Source organism: Leptonychotes weddellii, chromosome 11 (genome assembly GCF_054177405.1).
Source record: "Leptonychotes weddellii isolate Sample4059 chromosome 11, ASM5417740v2, whole genome shotgun sequence".
Taxonomy (NCBI): Eukaryota; Metazoa; Chordata; class Mammalia; order Carnivora; family Phocidae; genus Leptonychotes; species Leptonychotes weddellii.
Genome location: NC_138379.1, coordinates 24,189,417 through 24,211,438, shown reverse-complemented (window position 1 = coordinate 24,211,438; position 22,022 = coordinate 24,189,417). Strand labels below are relative to the sequence as shown.

Here is a 22,022-nt window from a genome sequence, read left to right as displayed (position 1 = left end):
TCATTTAGAAAATCATCTGAATTTTATTTTCTGACAGGTGAAAGGCCACATACAGATGACTCACACAGAAGCTGGGCTCATTAGCCTCCGAAGGCCCTTCCTGAAGTCTTCTGGAAGGCCTGTTGGCTTGCCGGTGGCTGGATTCACAAAGACATGGACTGAAGACCCGGTGGTACAGGCTGAAGAGTCAAAATGGGCCAGCTTGGGGTGGCCAAAGAAAAAGCCATCACTGAGATCCCAGTGATTTACAGAAGGCAGCTCCTTGGTGGCATTAGGTGGGAACAGAGCCAGGCGGTAATGTACGCTGGAGTGACCCACTTTCTCCACGGCCAAAGCAGCCACTGGGACCTGAGGAAAGCTGATGGGTGTATGGAAGGTACACTGATTTGTCACCATGAACCCCACCATGGGGGACGTCAGCAAGCCGGTTCTCAGGCCGCAGTATCTAGAAGGTTGAATCACAATACTTATTCCAGGGCCCTATGACCCTCTCTCCCAGCCCAAGGATGTGTGTTCCAGAGTAAAGGGCTCTAGCCTCAAAGGGCCACCACTCGCTAGCTGTTACCCAGGCAAGTTGGTTCACCCCCCTGGACCTCAATTTACACAAGAGAATGTTCATAACTGCAATACCTACTCCGTGGGCTAGCAGTGAGAATCAGTGGTGCATGTCATTTAACACAGTACCGTGTGCTACATGAACAGTTCCTGGACATAGTAAGTGCTCATTAAACATGAGCTATTACTAGCATTATCATTCCATCTTATCCTCACTTCTTATTGTGAAGAGCCAGGAACTTTTGTGTTAAATTGAAAGCGAAAACTCACTTCTTACATAGACGGTTACCGTGTCTCTCATCTCTATTAGATTATAATCTCTTTAAAGGGCAGTGGCTGTGTCTTGTTTATTTTTTAAGTTGGATGACTAGAAATGAGGTTGCACTTGAGATACATTTGGAGGTTGAACAGGATCAGAAATAAAAGCATAATGCTGAATTACAGTCTCCTCCCCCAACTACCACCGAAGAGGCCCACTTACGATCTAAACATTTTCACCGCACTGTCTTATTGTCTTCTTTTCTTGGGAAAATTTAACACTGAATGTGAGAATTCACTGTAAGGGAACAATCAGGGTTTGTATAAAGGCCTGACTGCAAAGTCCTTCACTGAATCACTGTTCACGGAAACAGGCTACCAGCCTCCACCCAGGGAGGGCACGGTGAGTACCAGCCGCCCTGGGCACCTGTTGATGTTGCCCATGGTGACATTAGATAACGTTCATTTGCTGACATGGAAAGCTGTTCAGTGAGAAAGATCAGATTATAGAACAGTATGTACCATTTGATCTCATTTGTCGTATAAGACCTATTGGTTGATGTACTTATTGCCTAGAAAAAGAAAGGATAGACTCCAGAATGTTTTCAGTAGTCATCTAGCAGTGGAGTTTCTGGTTAACTTTTTCCTTGTATGAATTTTCCAGAATGAACATGATTTGCCTTCGAAATAAGAAAAAAAATGTTATTTTAAAAGATGTCTGAATATGAATTTTATTTTTTAAAAAAGCCCTGGAGTGATGAGCAGCCTGGAAAAGCAAAACTCCTTCTGCCCATTAGGATCCCACCCCTGGCTACCCTCACTGCGGAGGCTTCCCCAGGAATACCAGGGAGGGAGAAAAGAAACATGGAAAGAAAAGCCTTGCCCTCCAGCGTGACTCCAAGATCCAGTGAGAATCTAATTCTTGTGCTTTCATTCCCATGCTTCTTTGTTGCTATTGCTTTCCTATTTCTCTGCCACTGGTTTTCTCCTTCTTTTAGGACACTGACAGTAAAGAAATAATGCCTCTTCCCGCGGGGAGAGCAGTATTTCATGAGCTCCCTGTATCTCCGAGCCCAGCCACCAAACCTTTAAATAACTGAAATGCACAGGTACTTTGAAGCAATGTCCTCTGTGGGCACCTGGTCGCCAGGGCTGAGCTCTGTGCTTTACATTTTCTATTCCGTCTTCCAAACAACCCTGCAAGGCAGGTCCCATTGTCCCCATTTTACAGGAAAGAAAGTCAAGTAGAGAGGCTGAATAAATCTCCCCAAGGCCTGTGCGCAGTAATCAGTCGCTCGGGCCCAAACATCATGCTCTTGAAGGCCAGTGTTCACACTTTCTCTTCCATTCCGGCTTACTAGATGGCGAAGCCAAAATCTCCATTTTAGTCTAGTGGATGAACTGCATTTTAAGTCTTTCTATGACTTTAAGATTTACATTTTCTTTAAGTGTTGCAAGTCAGGTTTATCATGTTTGGACCACAGACCTCCTGTTGGGAAGTTCATAATCCAATCTGATTTCACTGGTGGTAACAACAGGGTACTTGGTGTGAGATGTATCTATTGTTTCTTCTTTTTTTTCAATTTTAATTTTTATCAGGCTTTATATACATGTACATACTCTAAAAAGTCAAGTCATTGCTCAAGGCTTGTTACCAAAAAAAAAATAGTAGTTCTCTGACTGTTTCTGCTATGGGCTATAGTCTAGAATGACCTCCACGGCACACCTACTCTTTGTTAGATACTGAGGACACAGCCCCGAATAAGAGAATTCCTGCTCTCATAAGTGTTCAACTTTAGGAGACTGGGGTTGGGGGTGGGAGTGGTCAGCTCTTGTCCTCCCTTAGGCAAGAAGGAGGTGCTACTTGTGTTCCTTTCTGGTTCCCCCTTCCATGCTTTCCTTCTTTTTCTCTCCCTTTCCGCAGCAAACTCTGTGCACTACTCTGTTCCCAGCATGTGCTAGGCCTGGAAGAGAGAGCAGGGAACGAGCCAGACCGTGACTATTCCTGCCTTCGTGGGACCTGCTGTGTAGTGAGTGTGATGCCAGGGAAGGCGAGGGGCTCTGCGAGCTTAGAGCAGGGGGCCTGACTTGATCTCGAGGATCAGGGAAGACTTTCTGAGGAAGTGACAGCTAAGTGGGACATGAAGAAAAATGTAGCAACTATTCAAGTGACTAGTAAGGGCAAGAGTTCTCCAGGAGGAGGAAAGGCATATGTGAGGGCCCAGAGTCCAGAGACAGAAGTAGGCACATCCCAGAGATAACACAAGTCGCAGACGGCTAGAACACAGACGGCCAGAGGAGGCTGGGGAGGAGGCAGGAGCCCGCCTGGGGAGGATCTTGCAAGGGAATCTAACCTGGGCCAACAGGTTAGAAGCCAATAAATGGGCTGCATTCAGGGCAGAGGCAAAATCCAGTTTGTTTAATGAGCAGTGTGTCTTTGAACTGAGCAATGGGTTAGACGGAAACAATAATGTCTGCAGGAGAATATCCGGCAACTACCATGGTCCTGGCAAAGACAATGGTGGTGTGGGCCAGGATGGTGGCCGAGATGGAGAAAACAGAATGGAACCAAAAGAGATTTTGTACAAGGTCTGATGACAAGTCCCATCGAGGGAGACAAAAGGGCCCAGGATGGCTCCCAGCCTTAGGCACTTTCTGGTGATTTCATTTGTGGAAAGAGGGAACGTGGAGAGGCTGGGGGTGAAAGTGAGGAAAAGTGCTGGGCTCTGTTATGAATACTGTAGGTGGAGCTGAGGTGCCCACAAGACCCCGAGAGGAGGGCACAGCCGGGATAATAACATCACTCATGTTTACCCTGCCCTGCACTAGGGGCCACGTCTTCTGTTAAGTACACAGCTGGATTCTGTCTCCCAGAGGCACGTGGCTATATGGGCCTGATGCTCAGAAACAGGTTGGGGCTGGAGACAGAAGCTGAGACGCCACATTAAATCTAAAATCGGGGGCGCCTGGGTGGCTCAGTTGGTTAAGCGACTGCCTTCGGCTCAGGTCATGATCCTGGAGTCCCAGGATTGAGTCCCACATCGGGCGGGGGGGGGGGTCCCTGCTCAGCGGGGGGTCTGCTTCTCCCTCTGACCCTCTTCCCTCTCGTGCTCTCTGTCTCTCATTCTCTCTCTCAAATAAATAAATAAAATCTTTAAAAAAAAAAAAATCTAAAATCGGGGTCTAGGCAGGGAATGTAAAGCATTGACGCCGGATGGATATAACACACTCGGGCATGGTGGGCCCGTGGTGAGCCAGAAAGTAAATACCCAGTCTGACCCCACACCGATTCAGGCCTTAAAAAAAATACTGGACAGACTAAATAAAACTCATGGGTGGCTAGCCCAGGTTTGCCTTTCTGGCCCCCAGTTTGTGACCTCTGGGAGAGATGATAATTAAGCCACGGGAGAGGGAGGGGTTGCCTGGAAGAGAAAGTAGAAGGGGGTGAACTCACACATGAAAAACTGGCTTTGGGTAAGCTCCCGATTGGTGATTTCTTGGGGTGCAGCAAGCAACTGATAAGGTGTCTGATTCTGATGCTGCCTGATCACTGTGTGAGGCAAATGCCTACCATCTGTGCTTTCTTATCGCCGACTGGGCAAACTTTAGAACACAGGGATATTAGGGAAGACCCCTTGTGTTCATCTGGTACAGGGGCTCTCCAATACTGGTGTGGATCTGAATCTCCTAGGGAACCTGGGAAACATTCAGATCCCCAGCATCCTCCCAGACCCCCTGATTCAGTCTGCAAGGAGGGGCGCGGCATCCTGATTCTGACATGCTCCAGGTGATTCTGATGCACACACCTAGCACAGCAGTGGCTTCTCTAGGCCCACCGCTTTGGATAAGGAAACAGCTCAGAGAGATGAAGTAAGCTGCTCGCTCACCTGCATGCAGCTAGAAAGGAACGTGGTCTGCCTGCACTCAACCGGTCACTCCAGCCCTTTCAGCTGGGTCCATTAACCCTTCACACCTGGACTAAGTCCCAGCCCAGGGTTGGGGACCGATGGGTCTCTGGTGTATTCATGGCTCAGGATCAGACCAGCCACGCTCATGTTCCTACCCTGACTTTGTACCCAACTCCAACAGCTGGATTCAGTCTTACCTCATTCCCCTCTTCCTAAGCTCCTGCCTCCTTCCTTGAGTCCATAACTAGGTTCTACCTTGACCCCTGTGCCGAGCCCTGCAATGGTATCTCCCCAGGCTCTGGTGCTTCTGGGGCTGTGTCAGAAGGTTTGCTGCCATCTGAGGTCTGGAGAGAAGCATCTTTCAGATGGTAGGAGGCCAGTGAGCAGACGACAGAGGCACACCTTTCCAAGGGATGAGGCTATTTTTGTCACTCCCTATAAATAGCAGAATTGGCCTTAGCTTGTGGTCAGTTACCTGGAATGCCAGAGCAGGATTCTGGCAGAGTCTGTCCCACACTCCTGAAACTCAGGGTAAGCACAAGCTTGGCAGCATGACCTCATGACCATGCCAAGTCCTCAAGGAGCATCACGTGGGCAGCTGAAGGGGGTGACAGCTCTTGGGAATCTGTACAAGGAGGCCCCTGCCTGGGTGGCGTTGGGAGGTTCTGTGGTTACAAAGATAAATAGACTTTTAGAAAGGTAGACTTGGGAGAAAATACCTTACATGTATGAAACTTACACTTAGGACTGCACTGTGTGTCTTTCTGTAAGTAATCTGTCTTCAGTTGAGCCTATTTGGATATTGCCTTTGAGACCTGGGTTGGAATTGTGGCCCTGCCGTTATGTCAGTGAGTCACTCAATGTCCCAGAGCCTCGGTTTTTTTCTCATCTCTAAAACAGAGATGAACACTCAGAACCCAGTCCTGAGTGAACTGTTATGAAAATTAAATAAGGCAATGCATATTTTATATGTCTTGGCTGATTTCTGGAACTTAAAGTTTTTTGTTGTTATTGCTGCTTGTTTCATTTTTGAACCTTTGTGAACAGTTTTGGCCTCTAGGGGTGGAGACTTACATTCGTCTTTGGGCCAAACTTTTCCTTTATTTTGGGAACACTCCTTGTGTAAGCTCCCTGGTAACCAGACGGAGTGTGGACACTGGCGATCTTCCAGGGGCACTATCAAGAAAGGCATCATTCCTTCCAGTGGTTTCAGGACAGGGGACATGAGAACCAGACAAGCAGCAGAAAGGAAAGCACGGGCTGGATGAGGCCTGGTGGCTGCTACAATTTAGGGACTTGGAGGAAGAGCCAAAGGATGTTTCGAAGGGGAGAGAGGATAGGTCCAGCAACTGAGTCAGAATAAGTTTGAGCCAATGTAATTTGCATAGTAAATACTAGAACTGAACTAATGTTTACTGCATTGTTGTAACAGACAGGAATTTACTCGAGAGGCACAAAGTCTTGCCTGATCCTTTTAGGCAAGGATGCAAGCACACCCATTTGTGGAGCTAGTTCTCCTCAAAGGAAACTGGTAAATCAATCTAGACATCATCGTGAGTTTTTCTGGCTTACGCACATCTCTGGGTTTGGTGCTGGTGATTTGGCAGTGACAGGTTCTCTTCTCTAGCAGAGCTTACACTTCATCAAAGAGATACAATAATGGATATGTGGATACAACCTGAAGGTAGGCATTCAGCAGAAGAGGGATATGGTTGTATGAGAGGCTGTGACAAAGGAGCCTCCCCCAGATGGAGGCAGGTGGGAGCTCAGAGCTTCTAAGGAACCAAAGGGAGGCCAGTGAGGCCCCGTGGCGGGACCACAGGGCTGGCAGGGAGCATGGTGGCAGGTGACGTGGGAGAGAAAGGTTGGGTGGGCCCAATCGTGCACAAACTGGATTTTAGCCCTAACAGAGTGAGGGGCCACTGTGGAGCTTTGGAGGGGAAGCAGAGTCATGATCACGTTGGCACTTCAAGCGCAGCCCTCTAGGGAACGGGCTGGTGAAGGCAAGAGTGGATGAAGAGGCACCAGTGAGGACACAAGAGGATGAGGAGCACCGGACTGGGCGGCAGCGGTGAGGTGAAAAGTTGTGTCTCCAGAGATATTCAGGGAGGGGCTCAAAGGACTCAAACCTGGGCCTTCCTGGCTGATTGGCTTCCGCCTCTCACAAAGGTTGGTGTTTGATGGTAACAGCAGTAAACTACCTTCTAGTCTTTGGAGCTACTTTCCCACTTTCTAGCCAAGTATAATTTTAGAGCCATGTTTTCCAAGTACTTCAAGAAGAATATTATTCCAAACCTAAAGGAAATGACCATGCAAATAAATTCATTTGCAAACTTTTAAGCTGTTTTGTTTCCCAAAGGGATGAAAGGGATATTTTGAACAGGCATGACCTGAAGAATACTGAGTTTTTCCTGGGGTTAGTTTTAGCTAAAATATTGGTTTTATTTTAAAGGACAAATGATACCAAGAAAAAAAAGCAACAAGAAAGATTCCTTAGAACTAAGGTCCAGGAAGACATGAGCCTGAACAAATATCTAAGCAAGCCTTTACCCCATGCTATGTTTATCTTGTCACTTGGCAATATAAAAAATAATAATAATAAAAATGATATTTCTAAACCAGGTTGCCTGTCTCCAACTATAAGAAGCTGATGTAATGAGCTGGCGGTAGCTCACATTAGGAAAATGCCCAGACCAGTGGCCTGCAGATCATCACCACTGCAATTTCCACAGCGTATGCACTGGGTCCCCAAACTGAGCAAAACTAATGACAATCATCTACTGTCAGAGCAGACCAATTTCTCCGCAACAGTGTTCTCGCAGGAAGTTCGTTCTGGTAAATCAGTGTCAAAATGACAAGAAAATCCAACGTGTCTCAAGAGGTACAATATATAACAAGCAAAAATCTCCAAATCTGTGTTCAGAAACTGAACGTTAAAGGGTCTGATGAAAAAATCAAGACAAGAAAATGAAGGAAGTGTAACAAATCCATTAAAACATTTTGAATAAAAATAAGAAGACCGTGACATTATGCTCAATTAACAGGAAAACACAGTCTTAAAGGGTAAATGTGGTAGATGATGATTTGATTTTTTCGGACACCCAGAAGCCAAATCAACCATTAGAGATGGCTCTGCAAGACAGACTAGGGTAGAGAGAAACTTCTAATCTACACACTAATGATGATGTAACTGTCGTGCTTTTCGTCTTTGCTGGAGTTGCTCTTGGAGGGAGAGATTCCAAAGAAGGCATCTCCGAAAAGCGAGTGCTCCATCTTCCAAGCCCTCAAATTCAGCAGGCCAGGGATGCCGTGATCACTCCTGCACCTGCTGAGAGCAGGTGAGAGTAGAAAGCGAAGGAGGTGGGTGATACTTCCCACGCACACAGCACTCAGTGAGGGCCTTAACATCTAGCATCTTGCAACTAGTTAGAGAAAATTGCAGGAGACTGGGAGGGCAAGCAACCTCCCTTAAATCCACCAGGTAGCAGGAAACACTGAGAACACGTGAGGAGCAATCTAGAATACCAATACACCAGAAATGACTCTCTGAGGGCTCTATCTTGAGAAGGCAGAGCTGCAGGAGACAGAGGGTGGAGGATACAGAGTTTTTCTTTTTTAATCACCACAGGGTGATGTTGGAAGTTGACAGAATGTCGAGCTTCTGCCCGGAAAGAGGTTACTGAAGAAGGCAAGTGCCCCAGCTTAGAGGGCCCCCATCGTCCATGCACGTGCATGGCTTTAAAGCTTTATTTGTCATTTGTTTCTTCACAATATTTAATAATTTTATGGCACAATTAATGCATGTGCAGTGTAGAAAAATAGAAAACATAGATAAACACAAAGAAGAACAGTTAAATTGCTCTTTATTTCCTAACTCAGCAATGACCAGAATTGACATTTTGGTGCACATCTTTTCAGACTGTTCTTTAGAACAGGAGATTTTTGTTTTGTCTTGAATAAAACCAAGATCGTACTGCAACTTGCTCTCTTCATTCAATTATACATCATGAACTTGTTTTCATATCAATAAATAAACTTCTTATCATTATTTTTAATCACGGCCACATATGACCTTGTATGGATATAATATTTATTGAATCAATCCCCAGGCAATTTAAAAAACTTCTTTTGTCTTGAAATACTTTCAAACTTTTTTTTAAGATTTTACCTATTTGTTTATTTTGAGAGAGAGCGAGCAGGAGCAGGGGGAGGGGCAGAGGGAGACAGAGAAGCAGACTCCCTGCTGAGCAGGGAGCCTGATGTGGGACTTGATCCCAGGACCCTGGGATCATGACCTGAGCTGAAGGCAGATGCTTAACCGACTGAGCCACCCAGGTGCCCCGAAATACTTTCAAACTTAATGAAAAGTTTGCAAGAATAGTACAAAGGACGCCTGCGTATCTTTTATACAGAGTCATCCATCTGTAACACTTTCCCACAAGTGCTCTATCATTAATTCATATTACTTGTGAACTACTTGAGAGTAGGTTGTACATGTCATGACACCTTCCCCCCAAACACACAGTTCAGTGTGTATTTCCTAAAAACAAGGAGAGTCTCTACCATAACCACAGTACAGTTATCACACTCAGGAAAAGGAATACATTTTATCTAATCTATAGTTTACATTCCAAGTTTGCCAGCTTCCCTATAAGGTGCTTTATTAAAAAAAAAAGAAGAAGAAGACAGAAGAAATAAACTTCTTTCTTTCTGATGCACGACCTGATCTGGGCTCATGTATGACATTTAGTTGTCATCCTTTAACGACAGGCCTTACCTTTTATGACACTGATATTTTCTGAAGACTACAGGACAGTTATTGCTTAATTGAGGTCTCTCTGGTGACTCCTCAGGTTGGACTGGGGTTTGCATTTTTGCTGGAATGCTACGTAAGTGCTAATGGGCCCTTCTCAGGTATCACATCCACAGGCTCATGGTGTCCATTTGCCTTTGATCAGTGATGTTAATTTTGACCCCTTGATTAAGGTATTTATTGTCCAGTTTTTCTACTGTATAGTTTTTTCCCCTGTCTATTTTTTTTCATGGTGAAATATACACAACACAAAATTTATCATTTTAGCCATTTTAAGTATAGTTCAGTGGCAGTAAATATATTCACATTCTTGTATATATGCTTTGTAGGGTTTTTTAAAAGATTATTTATTTAAGAGAGAGCGAATGCAGGTGCACACACACAGGTGGGTGGGGGGAGGGGCAGAGGGAGAGAGAGAATCTCAAGCAGACTCCCCACTGAGCACAGAGCCTGACATGGGGTTCAATCTCACGACCCTGAGATCATGACCTGAGCTGAAATCACGAGTCGGATGCTTAACTGACTGAGCCACCCAGCTGCCCCTCTACTCTAGTTTTAATTTTTCCTTTTAACAAGTATTTTGTGGGGAGATACTGAGATGATCTTAGTCTCATTCTCAGATACTGTCCTTTATAACCTTTCCATCTACCTTCTACCTCCATATTTAGTATCCACCAATGATCTATGCCAAGACAAAAGAGTCAGGCCCTACATTAACTCCAGCCCTTTCCCCTTTGCCTTTTCCTCCTTCCGGAGACACGGGTGGAAAGTTCAGTCACTGGCCCTGAATCTGGGTGAGGAAATGCTCACCTGGATGACTTCCAAGAGCCATTTCTGCACTGAACTGCTAGAATTCTTCATAAAAATAGTCATCCCTCGTCTGGTATCATGTTTAGATCTTCAAATAATCCTTGGTTCTACTCTGAGCCAGACTCTATGCTGGACGTCAAGAAATAAAAACGCACAAACAACAGTGCCTTTTCTTGAGCTACTTACCTTTTGAGGGGAGAGACACAAATGGTATTTTCAGTGCAATGTGGTAGAGGCCACGTGACACCCTGGGCATGGAGGTCACTCCCAGAGCTCAGTAGGAACACAGAGAAGTAGCAAGTCTCACAGCTGGAGTCAAGGCGCATGGAGGTGAGCAACATGTGTTTGTGGGGGCTCGGGGAGTCAGGGGGTAGGGAGGGAGTGTGTTCCTGCACATATAATATCAGCAGGGAGCAGTGGGAGATGAGGCTAGAGCGGAGGCAGGGCCAGAGCATGGAGCGCCTGGATGTGAGCTTAGGCTTGACCCTGAAGATGATACAGTGTAAGCCAAAGATAAGCCGACCAACAAGGTTTGATGATTCACCCTGGAGGTAGCGGAGAGGTCAGGTCGGAGGGCAGCAAATCCAGAGGCAGCGGACCAGTTGGTAGGATACTGCAACAGTCTGGATGAGAAAAGAGCCTGGCCTGATGAGGACAGTGGAGTGGGAGTTGTGAGGAGACAACGGATTCAAGAAATATCTAGAAGTGCCTGAGTGTGGCCATGATGGTGAAGGAAGAATCAAGGTTGACTTTCAAGTTTCCAACACTTCAGAGAAAAAAAAAATCATGAGCGATATTACTTATCTCAAGTTGATCACTATAACCACCTTGTCAAATAGATAGGGCCAATAATTATATACCCATTTTGCAGATTATTAAACTGAGATACGCAAAGTCAGAGTGACTTGCAAAAGGCCACACAACTATTCAATGGCACAGCAGAAATACCAAGTTCATCATAGCACATGCACAAAGAGATGATATAAAATTATTTAAAATGCTGGAACTGGAGAACCATATGCAAAACAAAACAATGAACTTGGATCCATATATTACATCATATACAAAAATTAAAAAATGGACCATAGATCAAAATTTAAGATCTGAAATTTAGAAGTCATACAGAAGAAAACAAGGAGAAAATCTTAGTGGTTTTGGATTTAGCAAAGATTTTCTTAAATAGGATGCAAAAAGTACAAGCTATCAAGAAAAAAATCAATAAACTGGGCTTTACCAAAATCAGTATCTTTTGTTCTTCAAAACCCACTATTACAAAAAATGAACAGGCAAGCCACAGACTAGGAGAAAATATCAGACAAACCTCTCCAACAAAGGACTTGGATCTAGACTATAAAGTATTCCTACAACTCAATAATAAGAAGGCATACACTATACTTCTAAAATGTGCAGAAGATTTGAACAGATACTTCACCAAAGAAGACATATGAATGGTAATAAAAACATGAAAAGATGATCAATATCATGAGTCATTAGGGAAATGATAATTACAACCACAAGGAGATACCCATTGCACACCCACTGGAATGGCTAAAATTAAAAAGAGGGACTATACCAAGTGACAGGGATGCAGAGGATTGGAAATGTAAATCCTGATTACTGGTGGAAATGTAAAACAATCGACTGCTTGGGAAACTACTCTGTCAGTTCCCTGAAACAAAGGGAACAAGGCACCTACCATATGACCCAGCCATCCCACTCTTAAGTATTCACCCAAGAGAAATAAAAGTATACATGCACATAAAGTCTTGTATATGAATATTTGTAGCAGCTTTATTTATAATAGCTGGAAACAACCCAGAGGTCAGTCCACAGCACATCCAGGCTATAGAATATGAGCCATCAATTAAAAAAGGAATGAACACACAACAATGTGGATGAAACTCAAAATAATTATGCTGAGTGAAAGAAGCCAGACAAAAAAGAGTACATACTGTATGATTCCACTTATATAAATTTCTGGAAAATGCAACCAAATCTCTAGTGAGATAAAGTAGATCAGTGGATACCTGGGGGTGGGGAGGATCAGGAGGGAGGGATGACCAAGGGGGCACCAGGAAACTGGGGTGACGTTCATCATCACCGTTGCAGTGATGGATTCACAAGTGTGGAACTATGCCCAAAGTCATCAAATTGTATGCTTTCAGTATGCACAGCTTCTTTTATACCAGTGATAACCTCAGTGAAACTGTTTTTTTTTTTTTAAATATAATTATTATTTGTATTATTTGTATTATTTGAGGGAGATATACCAATATCTTAGCAATAGCAAATATACCAATATCTTAACAAAATCAGGCTCTGATCATGGGATTATGAGATTATTAATGATGATCCCTTTCTTCTTTATCTTTTTCTGAATTTTCCAAATTGCCCAAAATGAGCATGTATATTAGCAAAATAAAAAAAGCTACTTTTGTTGGGGTGCTTGGGTGGCTCAGTCAGTTAAGCAGCTGGCTCTTGATTTTGGCTCAGGTCATGATCTCAGGGTCCTGGGATGGAGCCCTGTGGTAGGTTCCCTGCTCAGCGAGGAGATTGCCTCTCACACTGCTCCTCCTCACCCCCCCACACCACCACCCATGCTCTCGCGCACTCTCTCTCTCTCTCTCTCTCAAATAAATAAATAAATAATATCTTAAAATAAATAAAGCACTGTTTGTGGAAAAAGAAAGAATTAGGTGTACAGAGAAATTTGGAGGAAACAGTCTGCGCTTATGAATCTTAAGATCATCAATGGGTCACAAAAAATCAAAGACATGACACTTTTCAAATGGCAAAGATCCTCTATTCTTTCAAAAGCTGTGGTAGGCCAGAGGGGACTACGCGATTTTTGTTTTGTTTTGTTTTGTTTTATGTGTTCCATAAGAACAAAAATATCTAACTCTAAAGCAACCTAGAGAGAAGGCACCACATTAACAAAATGTCTCATTCAGCTGGACCGTCCAGCTCGAATGTCTTCAGAATACATCAGTGGGAGACAGATGCAGGGGACATGGAAAAGAAAGAGACAATGCCAGAGAGCAACAGAAGGTGAATTATTACATGATGTCATGACCCATCATTTCTTGTGTTCACCCAGGAGTATAAGGATTAAGGGATAATCCAACATAATTAGCAAGTAATCTACATTGTATATCCTTAAAAAGAATACACGCTGCAAAGTGCAAGTTAGACCATGGAAAAATGCTATTCCACATCTGACCAAATATGGTGAAGAATCATTTATCTTGGTTTCCACTCTTGGAAATATTTGCTAAATCTGTCTCTACGGGGTTTAGGAGTCATTCTGGATTTTTATTAACAGTGAAAATAACTTTTTAAAAAAGTTTTCAGGGAACATATTTCACCTACTTAGATGGTAAGGATTTTTTAAAGCCCTCAGTGCACTAATTATTTAGATATCAAGTACTGAGTCTTATCAAGTAAATTTTTGATGTTCCTTTATTCAACAGAAGTCACTGTTAGCAACTGTGCTATGTCCTAGGATATAAGGAAGCAAATACAACCCATGCCCTCTTGGAGCTCCTCATCTGAAGACTAAGAAATCTATAAACAGTTGCAGTACAAAGTGTCTGTGGCTTGAGAGAATAAAAAAGAAGTTAGGGAAAAGAAGAGAGAAGATAACACTGAAGCAGGGTTTTGAAGGCTATGTAGGAGTTTTCTGCTTAGAAAAAGAGACATTCTAGGCAGAGAGGACAGCACAAGGCAGGGAGGCACCAAAAATGCTGAATTAATTGGTAAATGGTGAGAGCTTTGGTGAGGAGAATCTGACCAGTGCAGCTTGTCCAATGAACCCTGATGGTGAGAATGGAGATAGTCTTAGGGATAATATGACGGCTATGGGCCCATTTTTGTGCATTTGGGGTAAGTTACAAGGGTTACCAGAGCACGACAGATGGCTCAAGAGTGTCTTTTACAACAGATAATAGACAATTTTACGGGGAAGTGGTGTGAGCAGTATGTATGAACATAGTTCTGGCAGCTAAACATAGGATAGGCTGAAGGAGAATCTGATGACAAGAGGATGAATCAAAGGCCTGCTGCAAAAAGATGACTCTGAAATTTCTAGCTTAGGAGAATGGAAATTGAGTGATGCCGTCCACCAAGAATGAAACTATAAAAGGAAGATCTAGTTTGGGATGGGGTTGGAAGAAAAGGATGATGAGTGTGGCTTCGGAAGTATTTCCTTCAAGATGCCTATGGAACAGCGCGGTGGAGAGGCTCAGTAGGCAGTGGAACCCAAGAAAGAGAGCAGAGCTGGGGCCAGAGCTTTGGGAATTGCTGGGAGACAGAGGGGTGTTGAAGTCATAAAGCGTGTGGCAGGGCTCATGGCGAGCACTGAGTGGGGGGAGAGAAGAGAACAGAGGGCAAACCCTGCACTTTGGGGGCCATGGTGGATGCCCTCAGTGCCCTGCCCATTTCTGCTCAGTGCTCACTGTTTCCAAATACGCCCATGGCATCTCACTGACACTCTCTTCCACAGGGCCTTCTCCCAGGTTGAGCTTGCTGCAGCCCCAAATGCTCGGGTCAACAGCCCTCAGCCAGTGACAGGTGGAAGGCAGAGGGGAACTAGCCTAGCTTCCTCACTCCAGTGTGTCCTGCACCACCTCCCAGGGGTCTCCCCGGGATGGAGCCCCAGCTGCCCACAGCAGTTACCTCCTCATTCATATCTGCTCTGGCTTCCTTCACTTCACTGCCTCACGTGTCTCTTCTACTTGCTTGTCCTAGGATCACCTCCCAAATAAACTGCTTACACTCCAACCCTTGTTCCAAGGTCTGCTTCTAAAAGAACCCAACTTAAGACACAGGCAAAGAAGAAAGCTCCAAGAATAAGACTGAGGGTTCCAAGTGGTGTGAGGATATGCAGGAGACAATGATTTCCTAGGAGCCAGGAAGGAGAGAAAGAGAGAGGAAGTAGAGCTCCCCTGGAAATACTTGAGGAGTGATGGATCCAGGAGGAGGGAGCCGTTCCCAGACATCACAAGCCAAACGTATCTGAATCTCCTCTCAGGCCTGCCTGGGCACTCTAATACATCTCCATTTTACAGATGAGAAAACTGAGGCTTGTCTAGAGTCCCATAACTAGCGACGGATAGCAATGAAATCCAAACATAGGTCCGTCTGACTCCAAAGTCCATCCCTCGAGACTGCCTCATGAAGAAACCACGTATTTGGTTCAGAAGAACGTAGGGTCTTTGTGAAAGAAGGTTGGTTTGGAAATGGGCTGGAAAAGGCTTGGAGAAATTCCAGATAGGTCACTACCCAGGTGAAGGCCAGGCAGGCAGGCCCGCGAGAAGGGCAGGGCAGGTACGGATGTGAGATGCAGCTGAGGGCAAGCATTTGGACACAGGGATGGGGATGGGCAGCTTCCACTGCTAGTGCTACAAGGGGAAGCACATTCCATCTCGTCAATGATGGTTCGTAATGATGAAGAAATTGTGAGCGTAAGCATCTATAATCCGATTAAATGGCTTTGTGATCGGAAATGGAGCATACTTTTCAAGTGGTGTCCAGTCAGAGATTAATAGGAGGTGCTGGACCGTGGCTCCAAACAGTGCTGGTGGATCGTAAGGTATGTTGCATGTGCGCTGGATGTTACAGCTCGGAAGGTAAGGAAGGAAGACGGCGGAAGGGGGCCTCAGAGCTCGGGCCTATTCTCTGGAAGAGCGTGAGCAACAGCAATTACTGTGGCATCACTGCTCCTACACGGGGCCTTCTGTGGACTCCAACAGCCAAAAGGCTCTGGCTGGGAAGGTTATCACTGGGACACAAACCTCACCCAAGCACCTGACTAGAACAAACTCGGCCCTGTTCTCCTCAAAGCTCCTCCGTTACAAGTGATAGACAGTCAGCTCAAAAGGCTTTAGCAGAAAAGGAGAATTTATTGGCTCATGGAACTAGGAAGTTTAAGAGTAGCCTCGGGACACTAGGGATTGAAGCAAGGTTCTCAGAAATTAGCCCTGTCCTGCTTTCCTAGCTACCCCTGCTTCTGTGTGCTCCTTCAGACATGGCCTCCTGCAGCACGGCCATATCGTCCCAGCTCCACACTCACCCAAAGGGGAGTGAGCTCCAGCCTGCCGACATCTGAATATAAACTCCCGTTGGTCCATGTCCAGTTAGGCGCCCATCTCTGGTCCAGTCAGCGGGGCCAGGCAGATGGGTGTCATGACCGCCCCGGCCTGGTGTGGTACTACTGAATAGGCAGCTCTGCCAGAACCCCATGGAAGAAAGGAGCACTTCTCACCCCTTCCAAGGAGGAAAGGGATGCCGGATAAATAAAGGCTGAAGGTCCTTGATTAGCAGAACTCTCCAGGGGATTCTCAGACCCAGAGCAATGGCTAATATCAAGGCTATAATTATTAAGAGGCCAGGGCCTTAGGGTCTCGACAAGACAGCAAGGAGGGAAGAGTTAACAATCACAGGATGACTATGTGTGAGAGACAGTTCTTGTTGGTGCACACACTGCCTCATCTAGTTTTTGTAACTACATCAGCTTCATTTTACAGATGAGGAAACAGAGGATCAGAAGGTGAAGTAATTGCCCAATGTCACCCAGCTAGCCCATGTCAGAGCTGGTAAATGGAGGTACAGGTCTCCATCCTTTGGCAGTGAGGAAAGTGTGATTTCCGGTCCCCTTCCTTATCAAGCTTCACTGTCAGAGCCCCACAAATATCTTTTGTGACCCTCCAACCAGATTTTCTTTGGGCTGTTCCCAAAGTTCAAGGTGTGCAAGGTGTCTCCTCTCTCATCTCTGATTTTAGGAGGATAGGATGTGCTATTTCAATGTCCCTGAACAGACACAGGAGGAATTAAGGAAAAGGGGCGAGGTGGTGTTGCTTACACTGCCAAAGTGGTCACAGGGTCCCTAACCAAATTAACCAGCGCCCCGCCCGGCTCTTGAACTTCCCCTGTTCTTACACCTTGTGGAACAAATGGATGTTGCAGACTCAGCACATCAAGTGGAAAGCAGGAGATTGGAGTCAGTCCCAACTTGTCCCTAGTTCCTGCCTCTGAAACGTGCTGGCTATATGACCTTTAACAAATTAGCCTCAGTGTCCTCATCTGGAAAATGAGAAGGATCACACCTGTTTTAAGGATGCATTACCCTCATTCTAGTGGTTTTGCCTACAACTTCTGTCCCTTCTGGCCACAGTGGACTAGGGACATATTCCTGACCCAAAGGAAGAAAAATCACTAGCTGATAAGAAACCACTGATGTTCCCCAGAGAATTCCAACTAAGAAGGGTAAGGCTGTCGCCAAGTCAGTGGTGGGTGCTTCAGGCAAAAGGCCCTGGGTGAATGAATGGGGTTGGCACAGCTCTTTGGGCCCAAGCACAAAAGAGATAAGCAGAGGGAGCCAGCCAAGAAAAAAGAGAGCTTTGAGATAAACAGATAAGAAAGAGAGAAGCAGAATGAGAATAATGACATGGCTCCCGAATGAGAAAAAGAGCATGGGAGAGCCTGCCCTTGGCTTCTTTTTCCTTGGCTTGAGCGACATCCCAGTCTCCATTCCATGTGAAGTTTCCATTCCTTGTAACAAAACAGTACAGAACACAACAGTGAGGGGAGCCAAGGAGTGTTGTGAGAGTTCTTGTTTCTGACACATAGTAGGTGCCCAGTAAACGTCAGCACAGTTCTTCCCCGGAACTTAAGTGAGGGAGATAAAACTCATTCAAACTAGCCCCATGTGACTACAGCCAGGTCCATATTTGGGTCATCTTCCCTTCTATTCCAGAAACCACGGCCAAACTAACTCTGCAAGATATACTGCACAATTAGTGTGCACCTCTTAGCCTTGGGTAATTACCTCTTTTATCAATTAAAAATATTTTCCCATTAAGCTGAGGAGTTGAGAGGGAGAAAGGAGTCTCCTCTATTTCTAAAGCCTCCAAAAAAAATCCAGCAAGATAATGTCACTGATTTGGTTAATTTCAGGTGCACATCGGGCCATTCAACCTAGGTGAATTTAATGACTCAGGACAGGTCGGGCGATGAATGTCCCTGTAAATCATTTATAATTGCAAGCATAAAAATTAAAAATCAGTCTGAAGAGCAAGATAACGTAATGCTAATGACGGAGGGCAGTAATCTGAAGATAGAGGTTCCCGGCTTTAATCAGGCCCATTCGGATGACGGAGCACTAAGCCTCTACGGGATTGCTCTGGAAACAAAAGGCTGGGAACCTACTTCAGTCTTTAATGACTCACCATGATAAAAGAAATTAACTGAATTTAATATTATAATTATAAAACTTAATAGGGAATTTTCCCCCCCTCATACTTTTTATTTTTCTCCTGGTCGAGATAAACCAACGTACAGTCTATTCTCCTTACAAGGATGACTTTAAAGGCCAGTTATGTTCAGCTACATCATGTTGAAAGTCCAGTTAATAAATTATGTCCAGGAAGAGGAATTGCCAGTGCTATAATGGAGACAGCTTCTAGAGGCCTCAAGAAACTAGAAAATTCTTTGCCTTATTTTCAGTGTTTATATGTATATACAGTAGCCGTATGAGTCAGTCAGAATCAAGAACAGGGTGAAGAACAAAACATCCAATTGGTCCCTTGGGATACTTTCAAATCACAAATTAAACACCCTCCTTCCCTCGTCTTTTCTGCCTGGTGGAAACCTAGTCATATTTCCAAGTCTTGAATTCAGGTGGAACTTCTTCCAGGAAGCCCTCTCTGACCACCACCCTCCCTTCCTCTTTTCCTAGAACTTCCCTACTCTGAAGGTTCATCACTCTTTCTTCTGGGTTTCCTCTGAACCTTGTACACAAACCTAATCCTGGACTTCTAATACCACATTATAAGATACAATGTAGTTGAGACTGCGTTCTCTCCTACAAAACTTACAAAACTGTAAGTTCTTTGAGGGGAGACTATCTGGGAACCATGACCAACTGGCCCTCCAAACACCTGGCCCATTGTAGGCATTCAATAAATACTTGTCAGCTGACTGAGATTTATCTCAACTATAGGCTAACCTAGGATAGACAAGTGAGAGACAAGTCAAGAAAACACCAAGCCTTTAAGCACTGACGAATAAAAATTACAAAGAGAGATGAAAGAAGAGAGGGAAAAGGTGTTTTGTTTTGTTTTGTTTTCAGTAAATAAGCTTCTGTAAGTAGACACACAGGCACACACACAAATTCTTGCTCTTGATGATAAGAAAAAAACACCAGTATTTTATCTGGAGCTTTTAAATATTTCCAAGAGTCCTTGATAAAATTACAGCCTTTTCCTGAGCAGCTGGAGTGATATTGCTCCATATAATTTCCTCTCTACATGAACTATATAGTCTTATTATGAGATGAATGAGTAGGGATTTTTTAGCTGCAAGCAAAAGAAACTGACTTCAATCAACTAAGGGGGAAAAAACTAAGTCAGGGCATATTTTGTTATGAGGACACAGAAGTATCTCAGCAAAGCCAGGAGAAGGCAGAAGGCACATGGCCCGCCAGGCATCGGGAGGCATGGAACTGAGAACTGGGAAGTCATCCCATCCACAGGAGCTCTCTCTGTCTTTCATGGATCATATTCCCCTGGTCTACTTTCACCCTCTATACCAACTCAGTGTGTGTCAGAATCACCTGGATGACTTGTGAAAATGCAGACTGCTGGGCTCCTCTCCAGAGCGTCCATATAGGCAGGTCTGAGGAGGGGCCTGATAATTCGAATTTTTCACCCCTTCCCAGGCAACGCCGCGGCAGCTGGTCTGAGCACCAACGGAGAGAACCACCACTCTCCACCTGCCCCAGTGCACGGGGCAGGAAGATGCCCACCGGGGCAGCTACGTTTGCAGGTCACGGCTCTCGCCGCCAGGGGAGACTCACTCTGGTGCCGCCGCCGGAGACAGACTGACTGGCTCGGTTGCAGTAAGATATCTACCCCGGGCCCTCAGCTATGGCCAGACACATAGCTGACTGTGGACGTGTGGTACAACTCCTAGGAAGGAGGAGCTGGGCAGACAACCCCGTGTGACTGCCATCAGACATAAAGGAGGCTTTCATTTTTACTGGACTAGTAGAAGCCCAGATGCCTTTATCACCAGAAAAGCTCAGGACTCAGGAAACCCACCCTCAACTGAAATAGAACTTGGAGTTGTTCCCACCTCCGCAAACAATAGCCCCTATCGACGGAGAGAAGCAGGAAGGAAGTGAGCCTTACATCGGACCATGTGAGACACTCCAGCAGAGGGTAGAAGAGCTTGATCTAGAGAAGTGGCTCTTAACCAAGGAAGACTGTGCCACCCAGGGACATCTGGTAATTTCTGGAGACACAACTTGGGTTGCAAAGGGGGGAGGGTGAGACGAGGTGCTTCTGACAGCTAATGTGTAAAGGCCAAAGATGCTGCTAAGCATCCTATAAGGCTCAGGAGAGCCCCCACAACAAAGACTTCTCTGGCTCAAAATGTCAATAGTGTCATGATTGAGAAATCCTGGTCTACAGCCTACAAGATCCCCCAAAACAAACAAATACACACCTACAGCCTTCACGTCCATAAAAGGGACAGCAGTGCTCCCAATGGGTGAATCTCAGTCCCACCTGCTGAACTGGGGTCCTACATGGCTGCTTGCTGGCTGAATGAGCTTGGGGAAGCCACAACACCTCTGAACCTCAGTTTCGACATACATAAAATGAGAAGAGTGGAGTTGGAGGGAATTCAGTAAGTTAATAGCTGTAAATAATTTAGTCCCATTACTGGTACATAGTAAGTACTCATTATATGGTTGTTACATATCAATATTCCTATTCTTATTCTTCTTCTTATTATTAATTTGTGAATGGAAATAAGACTATCAACAGATTTCTCAACAGAAAGTTAGCAAGCCAGGAGAAAGTGGGGTGACACTTTAATACTAAAATACTAAAAGAAAAAAAATGTCAACCAAGAATACTATACCGGCAAAGCTGTCCTTCAGAAATGAAGAGATAAAGATTTTCCCCCAAAAAACAAAAGCTGAGGGAGTTCATCACCACTAGACCTGCCTTACAAGAAATGCTAAGGGGTGTTCTTCAAGCTGAAATAAAAGTATGCTAATTAACATAATACACATGAATGTGTAAAACTCATTGGTAATAGTAAATATATAGTCAAAGTCAGATTCTCTAATATTGTAATGGTGATGCATAATCCACTTACAACTGTTGTTTAAAAGTTAAAAAAGTATCTAAAAAACTATATTAAACATAGGGTGCCTAGGTGGCTCAGTTGGCTAAGCATCTGCCTTCAGCTCAGGTCATGATCCTGGGGTCCTGGGATCAAGCTCTGCATTGGGCTCCCTGCTCAAGTGGGGAGCCTGCTTCTCCCTCTCACTCTGCCCGCCACTCCCCCTGCTTGTGTTCTGTCTCTCCTTCTACCAAATAAATAAATAAAAGCTTTTAAAACAATTTAAAAAACTGTATTAAACATATTAAAAACAATTACAATAACTTGTTATTAGATACACAATATAAAAAATGTAAATGTAACATCAATAACCTAAAATATGAGGGGGAAGAAGTAAAAGTATCAAGTTTTGGGACGCCTGGGTGGCTCAGTCGGTTAAGCATCTGCCTTCAGTTCAGGTCATGATCCCAGGGTCCTGGGATCGAGTCCCGCATCGGGCTCCCTGCTCCGCGGGAACCTGCTTCTCCCTCTGCCTCTGCCTCTCTCTC

At 44.9% G+C, this 22,022-nt stretch overlaps 1 protein-coding gene across 2 annotated transcripts in view; it reads right to left on the bottom strand.

Annotated features, from left to right (window-relative positions):
* Positions 1-22,022, bottom strand: part of LOC102733322 (uncharacterized) — a 171,433-nt gene continuing 149,411 nt past the window's right edge. For both annotated transcript variants that reach the window (XM_081798393.1, XM_081798392.1), the window contains exon 3: positions 1-445. In XM_081798393.1, the coding sequence (XP_081654519.1) occupies positions 61-445 (385 nt within the window). In that variant the 3' untranslated portion in view covers positions 1-60. The remainder of the gene's footprint in view (positions 446-22,022) is intronic.